This window comes from Brienomyrus brachyistius, chromosome 18, assembly GCF_023856365.1.
Source record: "Brienomyrus brachyistius isolate T26 chromosome 18, BBRACH_0.4, whole genome shotgun sequence".
NCBI lineage: Eukaryota > Metazoa > Chordata > Actinopteri > Osteoglossiformes > Mormyridae > Brienomyrus > Brienomyrus brachyistius.
This window is the reverse complement of record NC_064550.1, coordinates 10,175,492-10,201,480: the sequence shown is the minus strand read 5'-3', so window position 1 is coordinate 10,201,480 and position 25,989 is coordinate 10,175,492. Positions and strand designations below refer to the sequence as shown.

At 48.8% G+C, this 25,989-nt stretch overlaps 1 protein-coding gene across 1 annotated transcript in view; it reads left to right on the top strand.

Moving 5' to 3' along the window:
* Positions 1-25,989, top strand: part of ppm1e (protein phosphatase, Mg2+/Mn2+ dependent, 1E) — a 43,469-nt gene that overhangs the window by 13,158 nt on the left and 4,322 nt on the right. Inside the window, exons 2-5 of the mRNA XM_048984160.1 lie at positions 18,917-19,038; positions 21,834-22,033; positions 23,111-23,299; positions 23,568-23,825. Coding sequence (XP_048840117.1) covers positions 18,917-19,038; positions 21,834-22,033; positions 23,111-23,299; positions 23,568-23,825 — 769 coding nt within the window. The remainder of the gene's footprint in view (positions 1-18,916; positions 19,039-21,833; positions 22,034-23,110; positions 23,300-23,567; positions 23,826-25,989) is intronic.

Sequence of the window (25,989 nt, the reverse complement as noted above, 5' to 3'; positions counted from 1 at the left end):
GTGACCCAGGCGGAGACTCAAACCCAGGTCCCAGAGGTGTGAGGCAACAGTGCTAACCACTGCACCACCATGCCGCCCCGCAAACTGTTCAGTTCAATTCAATGCAGTTCTGATTGTATAGCACATTTTCAGAACATTACATTGTCTCCGTGAGGTGACAATGGCAAGGAAAAATATCCTAGAAGGAAGAAAACTTAGGAGGAACCAGACTCAAAGGTGAAGCCCATCTTCCAGGAACCCTGGTCCCAGAGGCGTGAGGCAACAGTGCTAACCCCTGCACCACCATGCCTGCCCCCTGAAAATTAAAATGAAAAAATTAAAATGCTAATCTCCATCCATCCATTTTCCAACCTGTTTATCCTTCTGGGTGGCAGGGGGTCCGGAGCCTATCCTGGGAGCTACGGGCACAAGGTGGGGAACAACCCAGGACAGGGGACTAGTCCATCACAGGGCACATTCACACACCATTCACTCACACCTATGGGCAATGTAGTAACTCCAATTAGCCTCAGCATGTCTTTGGACTGTGGGGGGAAACCGGAGTACCCAGAGGAAACCCAACGACGACATGGGGAGAACATGCAAACTCCACACACATGTGACCCGGAGACTCGAACCCGGGTCCCAGAGATGTGAGGCAACAGTGCTAACCACGGTACCACCATGCCGCCCCCAAATCCTCATTTATACAATTAAAATATTAGCTCTGGGAAATTGGCTGGTGAATCTAGTCGAGTCCCTCTCAAAGGACTTTCAAGTGCCCGATTTTGGTTGCCTAGTTGTGATTAATCCCACCAATCGGTTGATGGCGGGAGAAAGCCCAGCTCCCAGCTCGGCCTGCTCAGGTGCTGATGGCGGTGGGTGCTCTTTCTCTACAGTAACCGCTCCTGCGTCTGCGCTCTCCTTACCTGTCGAGCATTTGACTGATCGGCTCATGTGCTCATCTAGCCCCTGTTAGAAAGAGAAAGGGCCCACCCAGGGGTCTGCTTAGCTACCTCCTAATAAAATAACTCCCCTCCTTCCCTATCTCGGAATGGCTAAATAAGTTATAGCCGTCAGGAATATCCACTGTTTCTATCGACTCTAAACAGCAGGGAAAACAAATGAAGAGCGTTACTGTTAATTTTAATGACATCTTTACCCAGTGTGCCCTGTGAGCGTTTTACTTCTTGGTTGTGATCAGGAGTAGAAGTCAGGGGAGCCCCGTAGGGATTATGAAAACATTTCATATTGGGCCCCCAACCCAGACCAATCGAATTATATTCCAGATTTTTTAGGGTCCATCTGAAGCGAGGGTGCTTGGACTCGTTCTGACTTTCTTCCTCTTTACGGCGTCCCTGGTTGAGGTGACAGTCTTAAAAACATCGCCGTGTCACGAGAGGAGAGCATGACCGCCGAGGCACTGCCGGTCGTCCGCTGATGGGCTGTCGTTGCCAATTGAGGTAAACCAGCAGTTAACGTTCTAAGCCGAGCCTCCCCCTCCCGGCTGGGGTTACTGTTTGACGCGCCTCCTTCTGGCGGACCCTCCTCTGAGACTGAGTGCCTGGGCGTGTCGAGACAGTCACGTGACCAGCTGGCTACGCAGGTATAACCGCACTGAAAAGGCTAAGGCGGTCCAGGCCTCGGCTAAGGCGGTCCAGGCCTAGGCTAAGGCGGTCCAGGCCTCGGCTAAGGCGGTCCAGGCCTCGGCTAAGGCGGTCCAGGCCTCGGCGCTGCCAGCTGGTCAGTTACATAACACTGTCTCCAGAGCCTCTATCAGCGGCGTGCTGCTTGTGTATCTCATGCCCCGGTCTGGTCGGGTCCAGAGAAGGAGGTGGACTCGAGCCAACCCAGCAGCTCTTGGGGGGGCACTAGCCACGTGTACCTGACCTTTGAGTGCAGGTGACTTGGTGGGTGAGCCTGCATATGTTTGAACAGCATTTACTGCCTTTGGGAACCCCCCCTCCCCCAGAATAATTACATGTTTTTATGAAATGTAAACAGAACCATAAATGGGCTACCATTATGTGAAGGGGTGAAAGGTGCCGGAGTGTCGGCTACTTTCCGGGGTGCGGGGATCCGCCCTCCGGCTTGACCTCATCCTGCTCCCCCTGGATGAGCGGGGGCGTCAGAACCCCTCACTGGCAGGGCTTTTCCTGGCTTCGGGGATGAGCCAAGATGAACACGACACAATTCCCTGCGCGGGGAGCAGACTTGCGTCAGCACTGTGCTCATGGGCTCACGTTTGGGGGGTGGGGTTCGGGCGCGGGCGCTGACAGAAGCCGTGCTAAGCTTAATCAAAAGCTGCACATTCCTGCATCAAAAGAATTGTATTTAAAATAAGTACTGAGTTTGCGTTTATTACAGCTGGTCCGGTGAATGGGATTGAGGGCATCAGTACTGATCAGGCACTTTCCTAGAGGCTCACACGGGCGGCGTCGAGTAATTACCTAATATCCCAGCTCGCATATTTCGCAACACTTCAAGCAGATCGAGGACCAGCAGTCCGCGGGCTGCACGCAGCATTTCTGCTTTGTTATGGTTTTTTTCTCCACGCTCACCCCTGTGAATCCCGCCACACGACCTCCCCGCTCGGCGCTAATGAAACACGCCGCCGGTCTGGATCGGCGTGACCCCGCAGCCTCGATTGTAGCTCAGGCACCCCCCGATCTCCTCACAAGCCCCTACTGTCCCACCGTGTTTTCACTTAGCCAATAATTGGTTTCGGAAAAAGTGGCTGAAATTAACATTGTTTTAGAATTATTCCTGAACTATTTTCTAATTCAAAATTTGCCCTGTTATAATAAAATTAGACAGAAAATACAGAACTGCTTTAATGTGACTGTCTAATGTAGGATCATGTTAACGGAGCAAGAATACCGTGATAATTGACTAAATGTCCTTGCCAACTTAATGTGTATAACCTGTAAATTAACTTTAAGGACAGCAGTGACTAGCCAGCTTTCAGCAAATGGGCCGATTAGCATTCTCTCTGTGTCATTGCTGACATGCTGTTTGTTTACCCATTACATTGCATGCAATGTTATGTTTATTGTGGAAAGAATGCATTTAAATCATGTGACCCCTTTCCAAAGGTGGGATTGGCTGGTGACTTTGTTACAGCATTCTCATAAATTCAGTAAATTACTACTGGGTGGCAGTGGCCCTTTATTATTGTGCCATCTCAGCAAGGAGTGAATTAAATTGTGGATACTGTAAGCTGATTACGACAAGTGGTCCTATGCTGCATGTCTTTGAAAGGTTTTCATTTCTCAGATCCCAACTGAGGCGAGGCAACAAGCCATTAAGTGTCGCTTTTTACTTCCTGAGCGAATTTCCCACTCAGCATTCATGTGACCAACAAATGAATCCTGCCTTCGGACAAATTAGCGTAGTCTCTCGCATGCTATTGGTGGAGGTTTGGCGGGAAGCTGCAGCAGGCTGATTATTGGTGGGATGTAAGCGGGACGGAGAGGTTCCTCGTCAGGTGAGCACGCTGGGTGGCCATGCACAGCTGTGTTTGGGAGGTTCCCCTTTGGCTCTTTGTGCAAATGGCGGCATTAGCAGGAAGCTTGATGACATTAAAGAGTTGACCATGTCAGTCGCTGCAGGGCAACAGAGGTCTGAGGCGGGCCACCCTTAGAAGGAGCAGAGGACATTCCAGGAGCTCCAGAAGAACAACACCTGCTGTTTCTCAATCCCAGTCAGATGCCAAAATGACGTTAGCTGCCGATAGCTGCCCTCGCTGTACCACCCCACCGGTGAACGCCTCCGTAACCCAGCCGGTCCCTCATGCCGCATCCAGACATCTTACGTAACTCACAGGTAGCTCGCCAGAACATGATCGCATTGTCACCGTTCCGGGTCACTCTCTGCCCATGCCGGGCCAGATCGCGAGGGTTTGCCTCGGCCCGCGTCGGCGAGCGGCACAGCGGTGGAAAATGGCGGCTACGGTAATCTTGGGATTAGGAACGTGATCCTGGGCGACGGATGGAAGATTTGGGGACCCTTTGTTTGTCTTGCTCCTCAGAAGTAGGCCTGCAACTGAGAAAAGTCATTAAGACCGCACGAACGCGGCATCGTGTTTTCGGTGGCTGCATCGAACCTCAGCTGTATTGGAATACGAACATCGTGGCAGATCAATGCAGTGTTCTTTGTGATCCATGTCAGAGAACTGAGATCCAGCCCTAGACAGGGCATTATGGTGTTTAATACGGGCCCAGAATTCACCCTGAGGAAGGCATGTGGAAATGCTCCTCTTTTTAGATGTTTTTCCCCAGTTAAGTTTAGTCTCCAGCCACTAAGTTGCCACATCTGTGTGTTGATAAGAATCCATGGTGATTCCACATAGTCAGATACAGTATGTTTGTGCAGCAATTGGGAGTAATTCCTGTGGGCTCTAATGTAAAGGAGCTGTATCACAACCATAGGCTCCCCAGATTCCACCATTAAAATAGTTTTTCACTCCATTTCCGTGCCTTAAACATGTACATATTGGGACATATTGAGAGTTCCAATGCCACGAGTAAAACTTTCCATTCCTAGATGTCATGTAGATGTGTTGTAATTAAGCAACTGAGTTAAACTACTCATCAGTTTAATTATATTAAAATCCTAAACCATTGTATTTAACAATTACTTAGTAGTACGTAGCATGTAGTAAGATATAGTAATATTAGTAATATGTAGTAATATTAGTAATATATAGTAAGTTCTCCCCCACTCCTCTGTCCATCAGTGGATGGATTTACTGTGCAACAAAGGCAAAAGACCTTTATTTTTCATGATAAATTGAGAAGGTACATTAGCTTGCAATCCAGCAAAATAATATTAATTGAATTAATATCCATTACATAATTATTCAACAACACATTTGACAAAGTCGGAGCCAGCTTTTGACAAATGTCCCTACCCACCTCGCTGTCTGCTGAGCAGCTACTGAACAAGCTTTGCAGCCGGTTATCTGCTGTCTTTTCACACTGCTCCGGGTAAAATAATAAAAGAAAGGTGGCATGTTCCGTAGAATCACAGCGCCCTCCTGACGTTGCACGGGGTGTTGGCTCTAACCCAAGCACCTCCAAAACGGAGGCCATCAAGCGATCCTTCCTCGTAGCTCCGCTGTTTGTTCGTCTGCCACCGATGTCATTCTCCATTCATCATTCTCCTTGACTAAAGAGCTTGACTTCTGTTTTGTAGTTAATGCAAAACCCTTTTTCTGCTGTATGTTTTTTTGAATATGTTTTTTATTCCCTTTGGCCTTTGATGATGATGTCATGAACTTTGAGCCAATGAGGGGGCTGCCTTTATCTCGGGGGCGGGGAAAAACATAGACCGAACCCAGAATAACGGCCTGGCAGGAGGCCCTGCTGCAGCATGTTATGGGTCACAAGAAGCTTAGCTCTTTGAGGTGGATTGATGCTCATTGTTCCAAATGAACATTGTTCCACTGCCTGCTCATATAAATAACATTCTATAACCATTAATAAATATCCTTTCCAAAGCAGTGTAATTCACCACAAGGTTTATTTTAAGGGAATTCATCATGACAAAATCAATATTTATAAGGTTCTGTTGCATTGTTAATAAATCAATATTGAGTTTGTATTTATTATAATATAAATGCTTTTACAGCACAGGGGTCTGGGTAGCCTGGAGCTTATCACAGGCACCATAGGGCACGAGGCAGGGGGCACCCTGGGCGGGATGCTGGGTGACCACAGTTAGGTAATTCAGATCCAACCAACCAACCAGTTGACATAAAGAGTCTCAGACACAGAGAACTCAGCTGCTTGTCCCAGTCTTATACTCTCTGGACCTGAATCACCCAACTCTGTGGGTGACACTCACTGAACCCCTGTACTGCCCTGTTTATTATGTTATACATTCAAGTTCTGTTTATCATAAAAATATTTATTCCATGTTTGCTCTGCGGAATCCCATGTGTGTCCTGCGTAGGGGTGTAATGATTCTCCAAATCCCTTTGGGTCAGACTTTGCAGACTGACTTGTTTTTTTTTTTTCGTTTTTTTTTTTTGGGGGGGGGGGGGGGCGGGTTAATAAGTAAAAAATAGGGGGAAAAAATCTGGGTTTTATTAATCATGAATAAAATCAAAAATAAAATACTATACCCTAATGAGCTAATGAAACTAGCCTAGCTTTTAGTGCAGGTGTGATCGCTCAGTTGTGATTAGACCAAAATAGTCACAGCTGGGAGACCATACAGTAAAATAGGTGCAAAGTGTAATATTTACAAAATATACAGCTTGCCCGAACATTAAAGTGAGTAATAATTTTGTGATTTACATGTGTTGAAGTATTTCTTGATGTACATGCTTTAGTGTTTATTGTGCAATGAAAAATGAGTTTTGTGACATTAGTAACATAATTGAGAGCTTAACAGGCTGTACCTGCGTCTTCCAGAACCGCGACACAAGATCATGAACTTTCGTATCGCGGTTTTGGTCTCTGTTTCAGAACCGTTACACTACTAGTCCGATGATGGACTGGCATGCAGTCCAGGGTGTCCCCTGCCCTCGGACTCCACAACCCTCTCCTGCATAAGTAGTTTATAAAAGATGAATGTAGTTTGATGTATATGTATGTAGTCTGAGCTTCACAGTCTGTATAATGAGCTTGGATGAGGGATTTGCATCAAGAGGTTTAGTTTGTACTAAACTTGCCAGTGGACAGAATAATAATCGGTTTCATTCCACTATTATTACCTTAAAGTTAGTGAATTGTAAATATATTGTAGGTAGAAATTACTAACAGTCAGCTGAATATGTGTAACCACATGATAGTCTAAATCAGATCTGTATAGTACTCATAGATGACAGTTGGGTGTATTTTTATCAAACCTAACTTTAGCTGCTGAGATTCAAACGTAACTTTGCTGAGTAAAAGGTCAGTGTCTCTGCCTTGCTTGTGCTGCGGTCTGACACACAAAAGGACAGTCCTAAGTGATTTGGGTTATGCTCAAAGTTTTTTGCTCCCCTCGAGAATTCACACAAGTGCATCTCTCCAGTGTTCCCATTTAATTTCGGAATGTTCACCGGAAGCTTCTGTGACACCGAACTGCTACCGGTGTTGTCATTTTACAAGCTTGCTGCGGATGCCACCTGGACAGTGTTGTAACATCGTTATAAACTAGTTATATACTCTTGCTTCTAGATCTAATAATTAAAGCCGCATTTTCAGCTCCTCTAACTGAGTCAGTGGCTGATTAGCTGTCATCCTGGGGGAATGGATGGGATTCAGACTTCCGCATTTTGTCAGTGGCGTAATGCAGTTTCTACTGTATAGGCTCCAGTGCTCTGAAGTCAGGATGAAGGCACTCCAGGAACCATCTTTTATAAATGTGAATCTCGAATCGATTGACTTACATCCTTCCCAGTTCTCTTTGATCCGAAATCGGTGGTCTGCGCTGTTTTCCTGTTCGGTTGCTTGAGATTAGAGGTGGGTCGCTGGGATTTTTTTAAGAAATGCAAGTACTCAAAAGTACCTTTGCCCCTGAGGAAAGGTTGAAACGTTCAAGTCATTATACACAAGTTTGCACGTCAGTGATTGGCGGGTGAGTCAGAACCTACATGGTAGTGAATGGTGTATCGTAGCTCGAAAGAAATATCCGACTGTGCTGCCGCCTTTTTGTGCGTGTGACACGATCAACAAGCTAAAGACAAAAATAGACCCTGAGCATCGATGTTGCTGTGGAAATAACATGTGCACCATATAGCTACTACTGCTGAACGGGATGATGGGTGATCTAGCTCAGTGTCTACCCGAAAACTGACGGTAACGGCCCATCAATGACGTCGTCCAGGCTTTGAAAGCCAGCGCTCGTTCCGAGAACTTGTGTTCTGCTGGAGCGATTTCTTCTAATTGCATCTGTATAAACAATCGCTAAAAGCTTTTGGGGCTTTTCCGTTCTCTATACAGCGAGAGGTGGAAGTAATTTATGAGGGGTACGTATTCAGCTACAGCTGCGGGAAATAACAGGAGAAATAAGTAAACGAAATCTGACCTCTGAAGACTTTTTGATCACTGGCAGAATGAAGTCTGTCAGGTAGCCTTTTAGTAATGTTAAGAAGTATTAAAGATGTCATGGGTGTGTCCCTGTTCCTGGAGTCATTGCCCAGTCGTCGACGACAGACTGTCCTTCACATGCCTGTTGTTCCATTTCGTGTTTGGCAGTTCATCATGTGACCTTGAGCGAGGCCCCAGACAGCCGCCCTAACCCAAGGCAGCCATTTTGAATAGACTGGCATTTTGTTCAAGGTCTCTGAAGCCTTGGATGTTTGGAGGCCCTAATGGATGCCCCTGGCCTACCAATTGGACAGAAGTGAGGTTGCTCAGCCAGCTGAGAACATGTGGTCAGAAAGGTAACATGCGGGTGAGAGGCCTCAGCGGTGTGAAGCTTTAGTAAGTTATACCATTTTCCCATGCAAACCGTGCTCAGAAAATTGTTGCAGCGTAGCTGCTTGGCAAACGCTTTATCTGAAGCCACATACTGTTCCCAAGTTGGGTATTTTTCCTGGTGCAATTCAGTTTAAGCGCCGCAGCAGTGTAACCTTTGGACCATGAACTGAGCACCTCCATGGAAGCAGTTAATGTCCTTAACGTCAAGTGTACCCACTTACTCTGTATGACATAACACATAAGACCGTACAAATATTGCAGGCACTCAAAACTGTTAACTGCTGTTTCATTAATTATTTTCCCAATGCTGCCTGCGTGTGTTATTCAGAAACATAGGGGGCTGTTTATGCTGTACGAAGCAGATGATGCCTGTGTCTCACTCAGCCAGCCTGCAGTGTCGGAAATACCAGTCTGTGACTGTTATAAGCTGAACGCATAAACACACTCCGTTCATTCAAACACCAGTGTTATGATTCCAGACTTTTCCTCACCTTTCCAGTAGAATCGCGCTATTTGCAGTCATTTGTAAATAGTCAGACATGAGTAGTCGATACTTTGATCGATGGCTCTTTGGCCACAATAGGTCACAGTGCGATTTAATGGAAACGCTGATCTACAGCGAGCGTCAGCGTGCTCAGCCAGGCGCTGTTGGTAGTCTGCGTGCTCCCCCTCCACTGGTATTATACATAGGACCTCTCAAAGTGCTAGGTTTCTATAAACACTGAAATGGACCGCAGGAGGGATATGGAATATCTCATACCAGCTATGACTGTGAAATACAAAATAATACTGGTTTCAAAACAAGAAAATCCATTATTTTTCATTCCCCATTACTTATATAATAAAATCAGCTACCCTCACTGGTTATAGATGTAACTGAAGCGTCAAATTCTGATGTTATCGTAATGTGGCTTTAAAACCCAATGCGAGTGGGATTATCATGCGCTGTCAATCACTGATCACTTTAACTGGTTGTTTTGGTTCTGACCAGGTTAATCCAGACGGTCACTGACAGTAATTCCACCCACGGTGGATTTCCCTCCATTTCCCTCCATAAATACATTAAATCACACAAGTCAACAATATTCTGGGCTTTCAGCAGAGAAGGAAGGCTTGCGTGGTATGGTGGCTCGATGTAGCGGTTTGCCTCCCACCTCCAGGGCCTCTGGTTCGAGTCTGACCCAGATCTGTGGGTCGGGAGATCGGGATGGCTTCCTCTATGTGCCGCTTTCCTCCCACAGAACAAAGACTCGGTGCCGACGATACGTGGGTGCAGGTTTCCTGTCTGAGTGCCCCGTGACTGTGGCGACTTCACCTGACGCTTCCCGGGATAAGAAGTTACCGAAAATGGGATTAAGGCTTTTATAGCCTATAGTGGATTGTAATCATTGTGTGGAAGCATTTCGCCAGCTTCGTGGATTACGTGCATTACTGTGACAAAGGGGCTCTGTTTTCTAAGGTTCAAATGGAAATGGGCTGGCTGGCATTTCCGTCGTGAATAGCAGGATACAGCTGGAGGGGGGTTTCGTTTTTGGGCGCCCCCCCCCCCCCCCCCCCATGAGTACTCTGAGGCTTACCTGCAACTACTGTTGGGACGTCAGTCTCCCGACCTCAAGTGCCAAAACGAATCAAAAAGTCTTCATCTTCTAGACAGATTTACTCTTCTGTTCTGCAACAGATGGATGCTTGTGTATGGATGGGGGAGGGGTGTGATGGTATGTGTCACTCTTACCCATCTGTGACTTCAGAGGCAGAGAGTGGCCTTAGCACTGCTTGGCTCATGTAGGTCACCCACCACTAAGTGGGTACGTTTGCCCTGCATGGTGAGTCACACACCTGCAGTTTCCACAGCGAGACACCTCTCCCTTCCACGCTCTGCCACAAACACAGTAGAAGCCCACACACTTGCAAAAGTATAAATAGAAAACTTATAAAAGACCCTTATAAAAAGGCGAAGAGAGCCTCGAAAATCAGAGAGTGACAAAACGGGGACGTGGTTTGAATGGGGTTTGTCGGAGAGCCGGGGCAACGTTCTCAGTCGTGATGGATGAGTGATGAAAGACCCGGTGAGGCTGTAATGTGGCTGGATCTCCAGCTGAACAAACACCCTTTGAAGGCCGGCGCTCTCTGTCTGCCGTACCCCCGAGCCGCGAGTCCCTGAGCTCAGCACACCAGTCCCCCTGGGTTACCCGTCGTCTCCTTGGCACTAAATGGTTCTTTTAATAATTGGAACAGGATTTGTTTGGCAAATTCGCTGCTGGGTCAAACAAATGCACGGGGGACTGTGGGATGTAAAATCGGTGCTGCCTCTGCCCACGCTTTCTCTGGCAGGATAGACAGCGCCACAGCGTTGCCGGCGGCCATGTCTACGACACGCTTCCCCTACGGCCACGTGCTTCTTCCTTCTCCGCGATGTCAGGGACGGTTGACCATTCCCGCTTCAAGCACCCCGCCCTTAACTACATTTTCGATCGTTGGGCTCCCTCATCTTTCAGACGGAATAGAGAGAGAGTAAGAGAGAGAGAGAGACTGTTTTTCACACGTTTTCCTTCGGAGCCAGATTTCTTCATTTTCACCAATGGGGAGGATGGTTGTTCAGAGCCGGGTTGTGGCAGCAGGCTCGCCACAGTAAGCCAGGCAATTGCCGTGCCCTGCAGAACTCTCAGTTGCAAAATGCGGGCTTGAGTAAAGTGGGACATACCTGTAGCATGAATAATGCCCCCAGGACACTTGTCTCGTGCACTTGGGCAGTCCAGCACTCTCAGGCATGCTCTTGTGCACCTGTGGTCCCTGTGCATGGGGATGGGGGGAATTAGTGGCATGGTTTCCCAAAAAGAGCTCTCTTTGCAGGCCTACTTGCCGTCTTCCCCGCTTATGGATATCAGCGGTGCGGTAAATCTCACACAGTTGGAATTCCGAGAGCCGCAGCAGGCAGCCCCACGTAGGATCCGGCCGGGGTAGAGTCTTCGACATTTGCTCATCATCCAGCACAGGGAAGTGCCTGGGCTCGGCTGAAGAGCTCGGTGTCACTGCAAAGCATCAGTGGAGGAAGGGAAGAAAAAAGAAGGGGAAAGCCGCAGAGTGTAAAAATAGCTCCCCGCCTTGAAGAGTAATTAGTTCTGGTGATGGTTCATTTACACGTGGCTGGGGAGCGATGCGCCACTGCTGTGGAACATTCGCAGATGATGCCACAGGCTGTCCGCGGCTGCACCTTTGTCAAGGCAGGGGAAGACGAGGAGAGTCCGTCAGTCGATGGGTCAAGGTGACATCGCAAGCAGCACTGGCTGAGGTCGCTAATTCCATTACCGTGGTCATGATAAACATAACTAATCATGAGCCGTTCACTTATTGTACCCCATAAAACAAACCAGGACTTATACAGGGGCACATTATGCCTGTCTAAGTGTAGGAAACCAATCCCACTCAATTAATGGCCCTGCAATTCTTGTCTTAACCAGGGAAAATGTTCAGAAGGCAGAAGGAAAAATGATTGGTTCAGAGAGATAACCAATCAGATTGTAGGGGGTCTCTGCTCCCAATATGGCGTTAAAGAGCTCAATAAATTCTCCATATGCAAAAGAACCCTGTATTCTTTGGGAATATAGTGACAGCTTTGTGGTGGATTCATTTCAAAATCGTTCCTTTTCACAGACCATCTGAACTTCTTAATCTTTTGTTGAGACAGATTCTTATCCTGAAGAAGGTCAAACAAGGTCCAGATCCTAAGGCCAGAGTTTTCTCCAGAATCTGCAGTCCTAGACCACTGATTTACTAATGGACATTGTTTCACAATCATCTTGATCTTCATCGATGCTGAAATGCTACACTCGCAAAGGCTATGGCACCTTAATTTCAACACCTCTGAGATGGATAAGTGACTTTATCCAAAAGATTAAGAAGTGGCTGTTATTTTAGGACGGATTTGAACGTGAATTGGCCGAACGGATGAGTGATGTTCGATGAGTAAAACAGTCGTGCAGAAATAGGGAACTGGGAAGCAGTACTCCAGGCTGGAGGAGAGCGAGCGAGCGAGAGAGACAGCTGGTGCCACCCTCCTCACCGTAGAACGCCCAGTGCTTTTACCCCCCACGCACCCGCACAGAGATCATGGCAGTGCTTTTGGCACAGCCGCCCCTCACTCATTGTCTTCTGGAAGAGCAGCGGTCGCTGGTGATTGGTAGCCGACAGTCTATTCCTGCCTAGCGTGGGATTTCTCAGAGCAGCTACACCTGCAGTCGGCGAAGCCCCCACTGTTATAGCATATGTGTCAGAGAGAGGGAGAGAGAGAGACACTCCGGAAGCTGCAGCTGGGCTTTTGCTCTTTGAAGCCAGAGATAGCTCAGCACACTGGGACAGCATGAGCGCCTTCCCCGGTCAATCCAAAGGGCAAATGAAGCACCCTGGGATTTCTCTGGGGTTTTCTAGCGGAGACGGCCACCGAGGAAGGCTCCATCTGTCCGCGGGGCCGCCTCGCCGGCCTGCAGCCGCCTGTGCCGGCGCCCTCCACTCCCGCTTCTGAGTCAGACTTTAACGCAGGCCACCCAGTCCAGGTCTTTGGGAACACACTGGAGTGCCGCCTCAGGTCTCTCGGAAGCCGCGCCTTCAGTTCTCTGAGCTCCCGTTAATGGGCTAAGCTGTGTGTCTGAAGTCCCCGTCGATCCGGGATGAAATCGCCTTGCTGAGCTCAGAGGTTGTCCTAGCTGAGAGGCAGAGGCCGAGTTGGGGCCATCATCAGAGAAGCGATTGCCCACTCCTGATGCACACAACGGTGCTTGTCGGTGCCTGCTGCCAGTATCAACCTGAGTGCATTAATTAATTACATAAGGAACAATGATGTAAGACATTTAATCGCCTTCTAACCACAATATTCTGCATTACAGACTCCCAGAAAAGTGATCAGTTGGTATTGTTATGGCATAAAGTACATTCTAGCTTTGGAGTATCCTGTAACTCCATGTGCCGACTATCAACTCTGCCTTTTCTCATCGTTCTCCGGAAACTGGAGACTCTGTTGCTAATAGGGCTCCCCAGGTGCATGCTTTGGATGTCACCCCACTGCCGGTGGGTGATGTTTCTTTTCATTCAGTTATACAAATTAATTCAGGCAGCCGAAATGTTTTAGAATATTACTTTCGCACATATGTGTTCCTGTGTGCTGTGTATATTATCACTTGGGTTCAGTACAGTGTGTGAGTCTCAGTAAACCCTCACAGTAGCTGCCAGAATGAGCAACTGAACTAAAAAAACATTAAGGATGGTTCCACCTAAAAGGGATATGATTTTTGAATTTTAATGAATGGAAACTGTATCATATGTACCATGAGTTGCTATTTTGTTATATAAGGAATTTCACTGACTTATGTTATCAGGAGACAGTTATTTCTGCATGTGTATAGGAAAGGTATGAATACATGGCAAAATTACACATTCTTCTGTCAAAATTCCAATATATATCCCAAAATCTGTTCTCTGTGATAAAAGACAGGATCTTTACAGCCCTTTGCTAGTCCAGTTTTCACTTTCCGTGACACCTTGGTGATTTGAAAATGTAAAACAAAAAGTACATGAAACTGTCAAGTAATAGATTGTTTTGATTACTAGAGTAGGTTATAATAGGTTATAGGTATAATATGTATAATAGGTTATGCATATTCTTACCTCAGTAAACGAGTAATATATGCAGAATGACCAGACTGGGGGAATTCCCCTTTAAACTCTGTGATCGATTGCATTTCCGGCCGTACAGAACCGTGTTCGTCCCTGTGTGACCGATCTGAGGCAGCGGACAGAGCGGGGAAACCCTGTCGGAGATGAGATCCTGTACTTAGTCGGGGCTGGGGGGGGGTTGGGAGGGCTTTTCGCATTCCTGTGACACAGACAGGGATGAATAATTAAAAGAGGATGAGAAACACAAGGACGGAGAGGCGTGGGCGTCGTGGTGCTGTGACGTGCGAGCTCCGCTTGAAAATGGGGGTGGGATGCTGCAGCCGAAAAATGCCGCACAGAAAGAGAAAGAGAGACACCCCAAGGAAGACCTTATATTTAGACCCCTTCCACATCTAATTATCCAGGGTAAAAAAAAAAGACAGTTTGATGGACAGAGAGGGGGCACATTAATCTATCTTTCGGCTGAGTCACGCAAAGCAGAGATTACCTGTATTCCCGCAGTCTGAGGGTCACCCCCGCATGCTCGTGAGCGATACAGCTGCAGTACGATGAAGAGCCTTGGCCGTCAGACCGCGAAGGCAGGTCTGCGTCCAGATTCTTTTACCGTTGTAATCTGTCGGTGTTATTAAGGGGAAGCCTTAAACCAGCGTGTGCGATCCACAGTGGGGCGGGCTCATACACAGACATCTGCTCCCTGATGACTGAGCCACCGTCCTGACACTCGTGTGACATACGTGCATATTCTCCCTGCATAAGCGCGCATCTAAAGCGAGAACGTAGGATCTTGGCCAAGGACGCTTGAAAGTTAATGTGGCTGTGAGGTTTCCCCCCCTTGGAAGGCAGGTGCGCGCGTGAGCGTATATGTGCGTGACGCACTGCCTCTGCGGCTGGAGCACAGCAGTCTGACGTCAGCAGCTGTCACTGCGTCCCCGAAGCAGCAGCACTCACATATACACACACGCGCATGCTTGCAGGTGCAGGGAATCGTGAGTGCACAGGGCCGGCCCACCTCGAGATGCGAGTCTGGAGCCTGACGCGCTGATTGGATTGCGGCTTTACATGACAGGAGTTAAGCAGCACACTCCTCTAATTAAAAAGAAAATGAAATGCCAGCACCGGGGCGACACAGCTCATGCTTAGTGTCATGGGAACCTTGGCCCCCATCTCAGTTGTCGGGGGGGGGCACAGGCCGGCATGGAGGTGGAGGGAGGGGTTAGCTAGCGGCGCCAGTGACGGCAGTCCTGAACTCGGTGTCCCCTGAAGGGAGGAGGCGGCCGGGGGGGGGGGGGGGGGGGGGGTAGGCTGGAGACTCTCCTCATTCATCCTGTGTCTCTACCCACTCAGTGTGACGTGGAGGAGAGACTCCCTAATCCTCCCCCCGATCGGAAGGGGGTGGGAAACAAAAAAGGAGAGAAAAAAAAAACGAAGCTCTGCAGTGTGCCTGTGACTCGCTCCGTGAGGAGGAGCGAGGAAGATGGCAGGCTGCAGAGGAGTTCAGAGGAGGAGGTGGTAGAACCTGCAGCACCTCCCTGCGCCTTCGCTATAAAAAGCTGCACGTAAGCAAGACGCGGTGCCTTTAAATAGAATCTATACATTTTCTGTTTTGTTTCCAAAAAAAAAACCAAAAGCTACGCATCTCCAACCCAGACCGTCGCATTGCTAACGTAGTCTCCTCTGACTCGCCTGTGTCGCAAAAGCAATGGGGAGCCGTGATTGGGCATGAGCGGGTATGCAGAAGTGCCTCTGGCCAATCAGGTGTTTAGCGGCTTCCCCGCCCACCACGCGCGGGGTGTGACGGCACCCGGCTCGGCGAGTGAGAGAGCTGGATTTCTCTGAATGGAAATGCGGAGGAGGTGGCTTTCAGGCAGTGGCGTGGCAGCTGGGGATGTTCGGGGCTCTCTTTGAGGCTCCACACCCTCCCGCACGCGCTGCGGATCTTACCACTTGTGAGGTCTCCCTTTTCCAAACCCGGCATCGCCTCCCTCTCTGTCTGTCCACCCCCAGGCCCTCCTCCTCGCCCACACACAGCTTCACTCCTCGCCCAGCATCCCGGTCTCACGCCCGCTCATTACTCCGGTTGAATTACTGCGATTAAATTCACTTCCCCGCGCCGCTCCTTCTCCCACGGAATAATGACATCGACTGCAGAAACAGCCGACTCGGATATTCTGGGTATATTACAGAATGTAGTGCTTGAATGGCTTCTTGCTAATCAGTAAACTATAAATAGCCCTCACACCCCACAAATTGCATGTTAGCTCACGACAGCAATTCCCCCCCGCCTTATTCCAGCGCTTCCTGCTTTGCCCATTAGGATGTCCTAATGAGGGGGGGACACTCTGATTGGTACAGTCGGTGTATGGATTTTGAGCCCAAGCACAGCATAAGAACGCCTGGATTTCCTCCTGACCACTGAAATTCATCCACTCACGTTACATTTTCCGGACTTCCTTTGCCCCCTTTTGCTTGCTTTCCTTTCTGACTGCATTAAGGTTTGTTTTGGTCCCCTGATGGATATTGATCAGCCGGATCGTTAACAACTAAGCACACCACAGAGTGATCGAACAAAAACACAAGTGGGATGAAAGGATGGGCGTGTCTTCATGCAGCCAAATCAGAATGTATGTATCAGTGTGACTCATGACTGATTGCGTGTGTGTGTGTGTAATCAGCTCACGATTGATGGGGGTGAAGGAAGCACAAGTTTTCTTGTGAGCGGGTGCCAGTCTGTGCTGAGCCTGACTCACAAGCTTCAGGTGAACGTTCCCGGGCCGTTATCAGCACAAAGGGGCTGTACCTCATGACCACACTGTGGGAGAACTTGTCAAATTGTCCATGAGACCATAAGGTCCAGTCTTAGCGTGGAGGGGTTCTCTGACGGCTCTCACACTGGGATGGATGGAATGCAGACCTCATTGAGCTCATTGTTCATCATCGATTCCTGATAAACCTGTAATAATACAGGCCCAATCAGAAGGCTTCATTAGTCACCGTGATTGTGTGCTCAAGGCCACGGGATATATCGTGGTGCATGACCACTAAACTGGATGCACTGTGCATGCCGGGCCTCAGGTATGAGGATGAGCTGTCATTGGGCTGCCCTTGCAGGAGTCTGTTCCACTTTCCCTTCATGTCTGCGGACTGCTATTCCAGCTCTTCAGAAGCGCGGTAAATGAAGGCGGAGATCTGCTCTAATTTTAATATCCAAATCCCACGTCGCCCGAGGAGCTTTAGTCGCTGTTTGCCTCCGACAGCCATCTCTCAGCACGCGATCGGGCCAGTCGCCGTTGGCATCCTGTGGTCACATCCAGGCTTTGCGCGTCGCCATACCTACGGCGCTCGCCATGGAAGCCAGGTTGTATGTGTCACCATGGTTACCCGATTGGCTGTCAACATGAGGCACCTCATGTTACCATGGGTACGGTCTCTAGGATAAAGCATCACATTGCTTCAACAGCCCTACCCCCCCACTGAGTGTTTGGCAGGAGACCTCGGTGATCTGGAAATGTAATCCCATCTGCATTAGACTATTGAGGATGCATATCCCAGGTAAGATTACACAGCAATACAGTGTTGCTCATATGCCTTCATGAAGTCAGCCCAAATCTACTTCCATGACCCAAGACCTGGAAGAGCAGTATTGTGGTTGGGGAACTAGTGATCTCAAGGTTTCCTGCTTAAAATCTCACGCAGAGCTGTCATATCCTTGAGCAAGTTGCTTAACCTGAATTGTTTAACCTCAATTCTAAATGTGTAAAGTGTGAGCTAATTACCCCAGAGTCCCATACATAATAGTAGTAACAATAACAGTTGAGGGATAAATAAAAACGAGAGGATTAAGTAAACCAGCAGAGCCGCGTTCAGCGGTCACTTCGAGTCGGGAGCGACCGACGAGCTGCCCTTCCGGCGTTCCGTGTGTGACCTCAACAGCTGTGCGGAAATCTCGCTCACAGGGGGGATGGGAAGGGTCTGCTCAGTTTAATTGAAGACGACGCGTCCATCGGTCGCTTTTGGCCTGAGCTGCTCAGCTGTTCTCAAAATGTCCTTTGCACGTTGGGTTTCGGAGTGCCCCGTTAATGGACAGCAGTGGTCCTCACTTTTACTCTCTACGCACTCTACAGAGGGGTGTGTGCGCGTGTGCGTGTGCTGTCTGTGAAAAGGGAAAGATGGAACTCTGTACCAGGTGCAGGGATGTGGACAGGATAGTGGGATGCAACACTGTGGCTTTCGGCAAGAGCAGCACTCCCAGATGGTTTTGGTCAATGGGCTGCTAACAGATTGCTAAGCTGTCACACACACACACACACACACACACGTACACACGCGCAACGCATTAAGAAACAATAAGTTAATCATGACAGCTTCTTTCCACAGCTGACCTGATTAATAAGAGAACACCGATAAGAAATCGTTCGTGAAGAGCCGAGGACAATTACAGGAAGAAGAGCGACCTTGACCATACGACTACCTTATCCTGCGGTTTGTCTGGAGGCTAATTATTAAAAAGGTGTTTGACACGATTGCTCTCGTTGGAGTCTATGCTTGGCTGCTCGTCGGCTCTCAAGTTAACTAATCATGGCTTCCTGTTGGCTTTGTATCCAGAAATTGCCTGTTAAGGTTTGGACTGATAACCAGTGATTTTTATAGTTATTTGGGGGGGAGGACGTACAACATTGAAGGGAAGAATGATTGTATGAAGCAGGTAGAGAGCAGTGACTCCCCTCATGTCAGAATCCCACTCGGTCTCTAGGTAGGAGGGCATGTGCAAACCCTGCTGTGATTGGCTGTTGGATGTAAAGGCCAGTAGGAGGGAGTGAGGTAAACAGGACCCCCTGGCTCTTCCTGTCTCCCTGCAGTAACTGCCCGTTCACCCTGGCAGCAGCCCTTGCCCGAGCCACGGCCAGCGACGTCCTCCAGAGCGACCTCTCCGTCTACCACCAAAACAAGGCAGTGGAAGACAACACAGAGTCCCTCCCCCGTGAGTATCCCCCTCTCGCTGGCGGGCCCTCGCTTTCCCAGTGTGACGTGGTACCAGTAACTGTTGTGCAGCAGAATTCACGTGGTACAGTGTAGTGGTATGCCAAGTATTGGAAGGCAGCTTCAGTACACGATACCTCCTGGAGCGTAAGCCAATGACCACTGGCATTCGGTCCTCAGCGCAAGGCTGGATTATCTTTAACTGGCTGACATGTAGCAGCGATCAGTTTGTAAACATAATCATCTAAGACCCTCTCCGTAAATGTACTGGGTACTACTGATGGCCAAATGAAGCTTCATGAACCACTTGCTGTATTTTCTGACCCCATTAGGTGGTGCTTTCCGCTCAAAAAAAGGGTTCAATGCATGCCCCAAAGCAATCCATGAGCGCCATCTAGTGGGGTGAAAAAACACAGCAAATGGTTCATGAAGCTTCATTTAGCCATCATTACTCATTTAGCCATCATTACTGACTACATACAAAATTGCTCATTTATGTGCTATCACACAGATTAGGAGCCCCCACTCTTAAATGTTATGCCACCGGATATGCTTCACTGCTCAGTGTTGAGTGGTGAAGGATGATTAGTGTAAAATTTATGCTGCTCACTCATAGTCACTGTAGTGCGGATCCACATTCGTGAATCAGACTGGAGTCTGTGCATGTGATACTCACTAACTGCACGCTGCAATTAGCACATGACAAATGAAAATATTTAAGTATAAGGCAAGGTACAAGCAGAGAATATCATGGAAGATGTGACAAATGTTGGCCATAAAGATAAAAGGATACTGAATCCTGGATCTCAATAGAAATGGGAAGTAGGACATTATGTGTGGTGTTTTGAAGTATTGACTCAAAAATCAGGTCACTTGGTGACCTAACTATGTACCAAGTGGCCTTATAAATACAGCAGATTCGAGTGTGAAATCTCGCGAAGGAACATTACAGGAACGGCGAGGAGTCTGAGTCATGGTGTCTGGGACATTTCTGCCTCCTTTTTTTTCACAAAATCGTCCTCCTTTGATTTGTGTTCTTTGGTGTCCTGAAGGATTTTGATAATGACCAGGATTCTGAATAGCCTCTCGGCCACGGTGGGGATACGGACCAGGAGAGATTGCTGGTTGGCAGGAATGAGGGAGAATGGGGCTGCTGGGACCGGATCTGGTTCTGGCCAGCTCATTCCTGGTTCCTGGTGCCATCTTTTAGTGAACATGTGGCACAGTGATGCAATGGAAGGTACTGGTGTAGACACAAGCGTAGTTATTGATTGCTTTATTTCACAGGGTCACTAAGTTATTGTTGGAATTCCACATTCAACCTACGGAAATAGAGCTTTGCAGCTTTTGGAAATGTGTGGTGCTGAAATACACTGGCTAACCGAGTAAAGCAAATGACCTTCCAAATTCCACTCAGGGTGAGGGACACTGCAGAATGCTGCCTCCTCAATGGGAAGGGAGGACATGGGGGAGACCCAGGTGCTCTGAGAAGCCGTGAAGCGCTCTCCCCCAGTCCTCTGGGCTCCGCCTATAACGGCAGGCCAGACCCAATAAGGCGAGCACCGATGGCATCGCATATTCCTCGCGATCAGGCCCCCGGCTTGGTCTGGTTATTCAGCTGAAGGCCTTGCAGGAAGCCAGCCGGGCAGCACTGGCCGATCCTGAGACCAGGAGGGAGCGAGGGGGCTCTCATTTACACAGCCACTGCAGGAACATCGTTAGTGAAGCAGTCAGACTGACGAGAGACCACAGGAGGTACCATGTAAAGGTAACATTCAGCAAGCCTCTCGAAAGGGAAAGAGGGGCCTCACATACCCCTGCTGTGTGCTGGCAGCCCCGGTCCCCTTAAGTGGGTCCCGGAATGAGGACGGGCTGCAGGGTCTTAAAGCGGACCCAGTCTCTGGGCCGCTCTCTGTAGAGCCTTTGGTGTCAGAGACTCTACAGGCAGCACCCAACTCACACTATTTAATATTGTGTTACATACAAGGTAAAATGTTTTGAGGGTCAAAAACAATTACCCCTCCTCCCCCCGTTAATCAAAGATTAATAATCCATTTTTTAATTATTACTAATTAAATTCAAATGGTTCTGTTCATCTTCATCACGTACCGAGTGGCATTACTGCAGGGGCGTCGTGGCTGCGCTTGTGTGTTTAGCCAAGCATGCACCCTGGGGGGGCGCCATCGCGCAGATTGGTGGCAGAATGAGACCACTGTCACTGACAGCCAGTGAGAAAGCCACCCCTGGGAGTAAGGGGGAGGGGGGGCGGTGATCTGGAAATTACTGCCACTCCTGCTATTTCAAAAAAAAAAAAAAAAAGCACCCAGGCATTGAGAATCGTTGAGGAAATAATTGGTGTCATGTGACGTTGGTACGCCCTTTGAGAAATATTCTACTCACTGTCCCCCGTTTCCCACCAAGAAGAGGCTCACAGGCCGGCTTGGTTATTATGGTCTGCCTCTGCCCCCCGAGCAAGGGCTCATGGGAATTTTACTTATGCAAAAATGTTCTGAGTGCAGAAGAAAAAATGATTGGTTCAGAGAAATGACCATTCAGATTGTAGAGGAGGCAGGACCAACCAATCAGATATCTTGGTCCTGTCTCCTCTTGTTGCTTGCTCCCACCTCCTCTACAATCTGATTGGTTTTCTCTCTGACCTAATCATTTTTTTTTTCTTCTGCCCTCAGAACATTTTTGTGTAAGAAACATTCCCACTATCCGAGAGAAATGGGGGCGTGTCAGACTCACAGGCCCGGCAGGAATAATGGCCGTGTGGGTGCATGCTTTCTCACGCAGAGCTCGACTCGGTGAAGCTGGCTCGGCTCGTCTTCAACAAACTGTGCGAGATCTGCTGCCTCTGGCTCAAGGACTTCCCCCAGCGGCGCCGCTCTCAGGCCTACTACGAGACGTCCATTCACGCAATCAAGAACATGCGGCGGAAGATGGAGGACAAGCACGTCGTCATCCCGGAATTCAACGCGCTGTTCAGCCTGCAGGTGACCGCGGGGATTCCTGCCTCAGCCGAGGGAGCAGAACATAAGACAAGGCAGGGCGGACATCTTTAATTGGCTGATATGTAGTAGCGATTAGTTGTGAATATGATCATTTTTGTATAACTTATAATTCCATCCAAAGTGATTTTCTATATCTTTTCCCAATCTGGTCCTTGCGGACCCATAATCAGCTCATGCTTTTGCTCCCTCCGAGCTCACTACCAGATGGTCTGCACGTTTGCTCCACATTTTTGGTCTCAGTGTGAAAATGACAGGTTTTTTCACATTGTAGGGACATTTGGACTCCTCAGTGTAATCTATACATGACCCACAGACACACACATACACACATTGCAGCGGGTGTGAGGCAACAGTGTTTGTACAAATAGCACCTTTGAGTAAATCGACGTGCACACAGACGCAGAAATTCCATCTCTCCCTAGACTGCTAAAATCACATTAGATCACGTCTTCTGGCTGCTCAGGGTCTCAAAGTCAGGTCAGATGGAAGTCAGTCAATTTGACATGCAGCGGGAAAATTCACTAAAGAAGTAAATAAATAAGGACAGAACTTACAGAGTCCAGACTATGCGCATCTTTAGATGCGTACGATACGCTGTGTTTGCCAGACCTCAGCTGGGCATCGCCAATCACGGGTAATTAAGGGCACGTTTTTCAGCCCTCCGTGTTGACTAATTAATTACGCTCCCCCACCCCCCCCACCCCCCTAAGGTGCAAATCCAGAACCGCAGCAGGAAATCTACCACCCGACGTAATGAAAGCAGCTGGCAGGCCGATAGGGTTTCTCCTGCTCTGCCTTTGACTGGCTGAGGTGCGAGAGCTTCAGTTGCAGCATATGAGATAATTAATAGCATCAGTGGAAAGCGTTACCTTCCTGTTATTCCAGGAAGGAAACCCTGTTTCTCAGCCCCGCCCCCCCTGCGGGCCCCCATGGTAAACGCAAAGGGCCACATGCAGCTAAGTGGTTGGAACATGTGGAACGTCTTTACGGGTAGCATGCTGGGGCACGGGCCAGCAGGAGGTCGTGTTTCCCTGACATGCTTCTCCTCCACGGGGACAGGACCAAGAGGACCAGGCCTACTTCGCCGTGTTCGACGGCCACGGGGGAGTGGACGCCGCCACCTACGCATCCAATCACCTGCACGTCAACCTGGTGCGGCAGGAGATGTTCAGCCAGGACCCGGCCGAGGCCCTGTGCCGTGCCTTCAAGCTGACGGACGAGCGCTTCGTGCAGAAGGCCTCGCGCGAGGTAAGGGCAGACTGTCCTCCGCCTTCCAGCTTCTGGCCTGTATGTGGGTCAGGGCCGCAGGTCGCCCCCTTGTGGTGAGGGTCTGTGTTTGATGAAATGCCAAAAAGCAGCTATTTATGCAAAAGTAAAAATGGTCACCCCTGTGGAAATGCGTACTGTAGTTTAGTTTGAGAGTGTATGAATAAAGTGGCATGAAGGCGTAGGAGAGGGTTTGCTGGTAGCTGGCAGAGCAGAGCCCTGAGCCTTGTGATGCGTCTCCGCTCGACAGCATCTGCGCTGCGGCACCACTGGGGTGGTGACCTTCCTGAGGGGACGCACCCTCCATGTGGCCTGGCTCGGCGACTCGCAGGTGATGCTGGTCAGGCGAGGTCAGGCCGTGGAGCTGATGAAGCCACACAAGCCAGATAGAGAGGTGAGGCAGCCTTGCTCATGTCTGTCCATCCATCCATCCATCCATCCATCCATCCATCCATCCATCCATCCATCCGAGACCTGCAGATACCCATACAGTCCGAAAGGGTATTATGTTTGTTTATTGTAATTGGAGGGCAGCATACTGGTCTAGTGATTAGCACTATTGCCTTACACCTCTGGGACCAGGGTTCGTGTGTCCGAGGTGGCATGTTCTCTCATTATCATTATGGGTATTCTGGTTTCTCCCCACAGTCCAAAAACATCCATCAATTTTCTGAAACTACTTATCCAGTTCAGAGTTGCTGGGAGTCTGGAACCCATCCCAGAGGCTATGGGAATAAGGCATCGAACAACCCAGGATGGGGCCCCAACCCATTACAGGGCTCACACACACACCATTTACGCACATATGTACATCTATGGGCAATTTGGTAACTCCAATTAACCTCAGCGTGTTTTCGGACTGTCAGGGAACCGGAGGAAACACCACAACGACACGGGGGAGAACATGTAAACTCCACAAACATGGAGCCATAGTAGTGACTCGAACCCTGGTCCCAGAGGTGTGAAACAACCACTGCCCCCAGCCCAAAAAACATGCTGAGGTTAACTGGAGTTACCAAATTGCCCGTAGGTGTGCATGTCTGAGTTAATAGTGTGTGAATGTGTTCTGCGATGGGTTGGTGCCCCATCCTGGGTTGCTCCCTACCTCGTGCCCATAGGCTCTGGAATCCTGTAGCCATACATAGGATGAGGAGGTACAACAAATGGATGCATGGTTTTAATCGGCATTAAAATGTCTTAAATCCACCTGTGAAGTTGGTGTCATCGGATCCAATGGCACTTTTGTTATTGTGAAACTAGCATTAAATTTAAAGTAGCATTTAGGAGTCTTAAAGAATCTTAAAAATCTATCTTGTCGAAACCTGCATCCATCCATAGGGCACCTGCAGATTCTTGGTCTGAAAGAGTGTTGCATTTGGGCTGTGCGGTTGGAGGGTGGCACGGTGGTGTAGTGGTTATCACTGTACCTCTGGAGGCTAGGGTTTGAATCTGCTCTGTCTGGAGAATATGTGTGGGACCCCTGTGTTAGATGATGTGAGTGTGTCATTGTGGGTTATTCCCTGATGTGTACTCAGGTTTTTTTTTTATAAAAATATGCTAAAAGTGACCTCTTCCTACCTCATCTTGTTGTCCATAGTCTTGGGGGCTGGGGTCACAGCACATGGACAGCCATTGTGTGGCACCATTGGGCTGGGTGTGAAGGAGGCCCTATGGGTACGCCGCTACTAAAGAATCCACCCTTCCACAGTCCAGAAACATGCCAAGGCGAATTTGAGCTGCCAAATTGTGTGTGCGCCCTGCGATGAGGAGGGCTCCAATTGCGGGTTATTCCCGGCACTCGTAGCTTCTGGGATATTTCTTTTGACAAATCCTTGGAATCCATCACTTCAACTGCCCAGTCTGGCCCTCCATAGCTTTGGGGTCACAGTGCAGGGTCAGCCGTCGTGTGGTGATCCTGGCAAATGGAGGAGTAAGGGCCTTGCTCAAGGGTCTATGGGCATGTGTCCATTATGCTGAGGCCTGTGCTCAAACCAGCACTCTTCTGATCATGGGTACAGAATACTAGCCCACTGAGCCACCCCCCATAGGCTCTAGACCCCTGTAACCCTGCATAGGATGAGTGGGTACAGAAATTAAAATTTATATATTAAAACTTCTCAAATCCATCTGTGAAGCTGGTGTCATTGGAGTCTAATGGCATTTTTGGTATTTTGAAACTGGCATTAATTTAAATAAATTTAAGACTCCTAAATGCTATCTTGTCTAAACCTGCATTCTCATCACTGAAATGATGGTAAACGATACATTTGTATACCAGCCTCACGGCGCGAATGGTTTCAGGGTCACGGAGACGAGTCTCCTGAGGTGATCTCCTGGCAGATGCATTTGGTCAGGATTCCGCATTCCTTCTCCCGCATCACCCACGGCAGGAGAAAGACCCTGAACTGCAGGGGTGCGAAACTTAATGCGAGATGTGATGTTCGACTCTGAACATGGGGATGCAGCCGCTCGGAGTCAGGGCTCCGTCTGGGTCTGTCCGGACCGCATGCTTGGGGAGTGGTACAGCCATGTGTGTGCCCCCATCTCCACAGTCACTGACGATCATTTACAACAATCACTTAAGGCTCACTTATAAACCATTTACCAAGCCATCGTCTGCGTGTTAACCATCGATGTATTAGCACGAGTTACGGTGTTAATGAAAGCCGTTT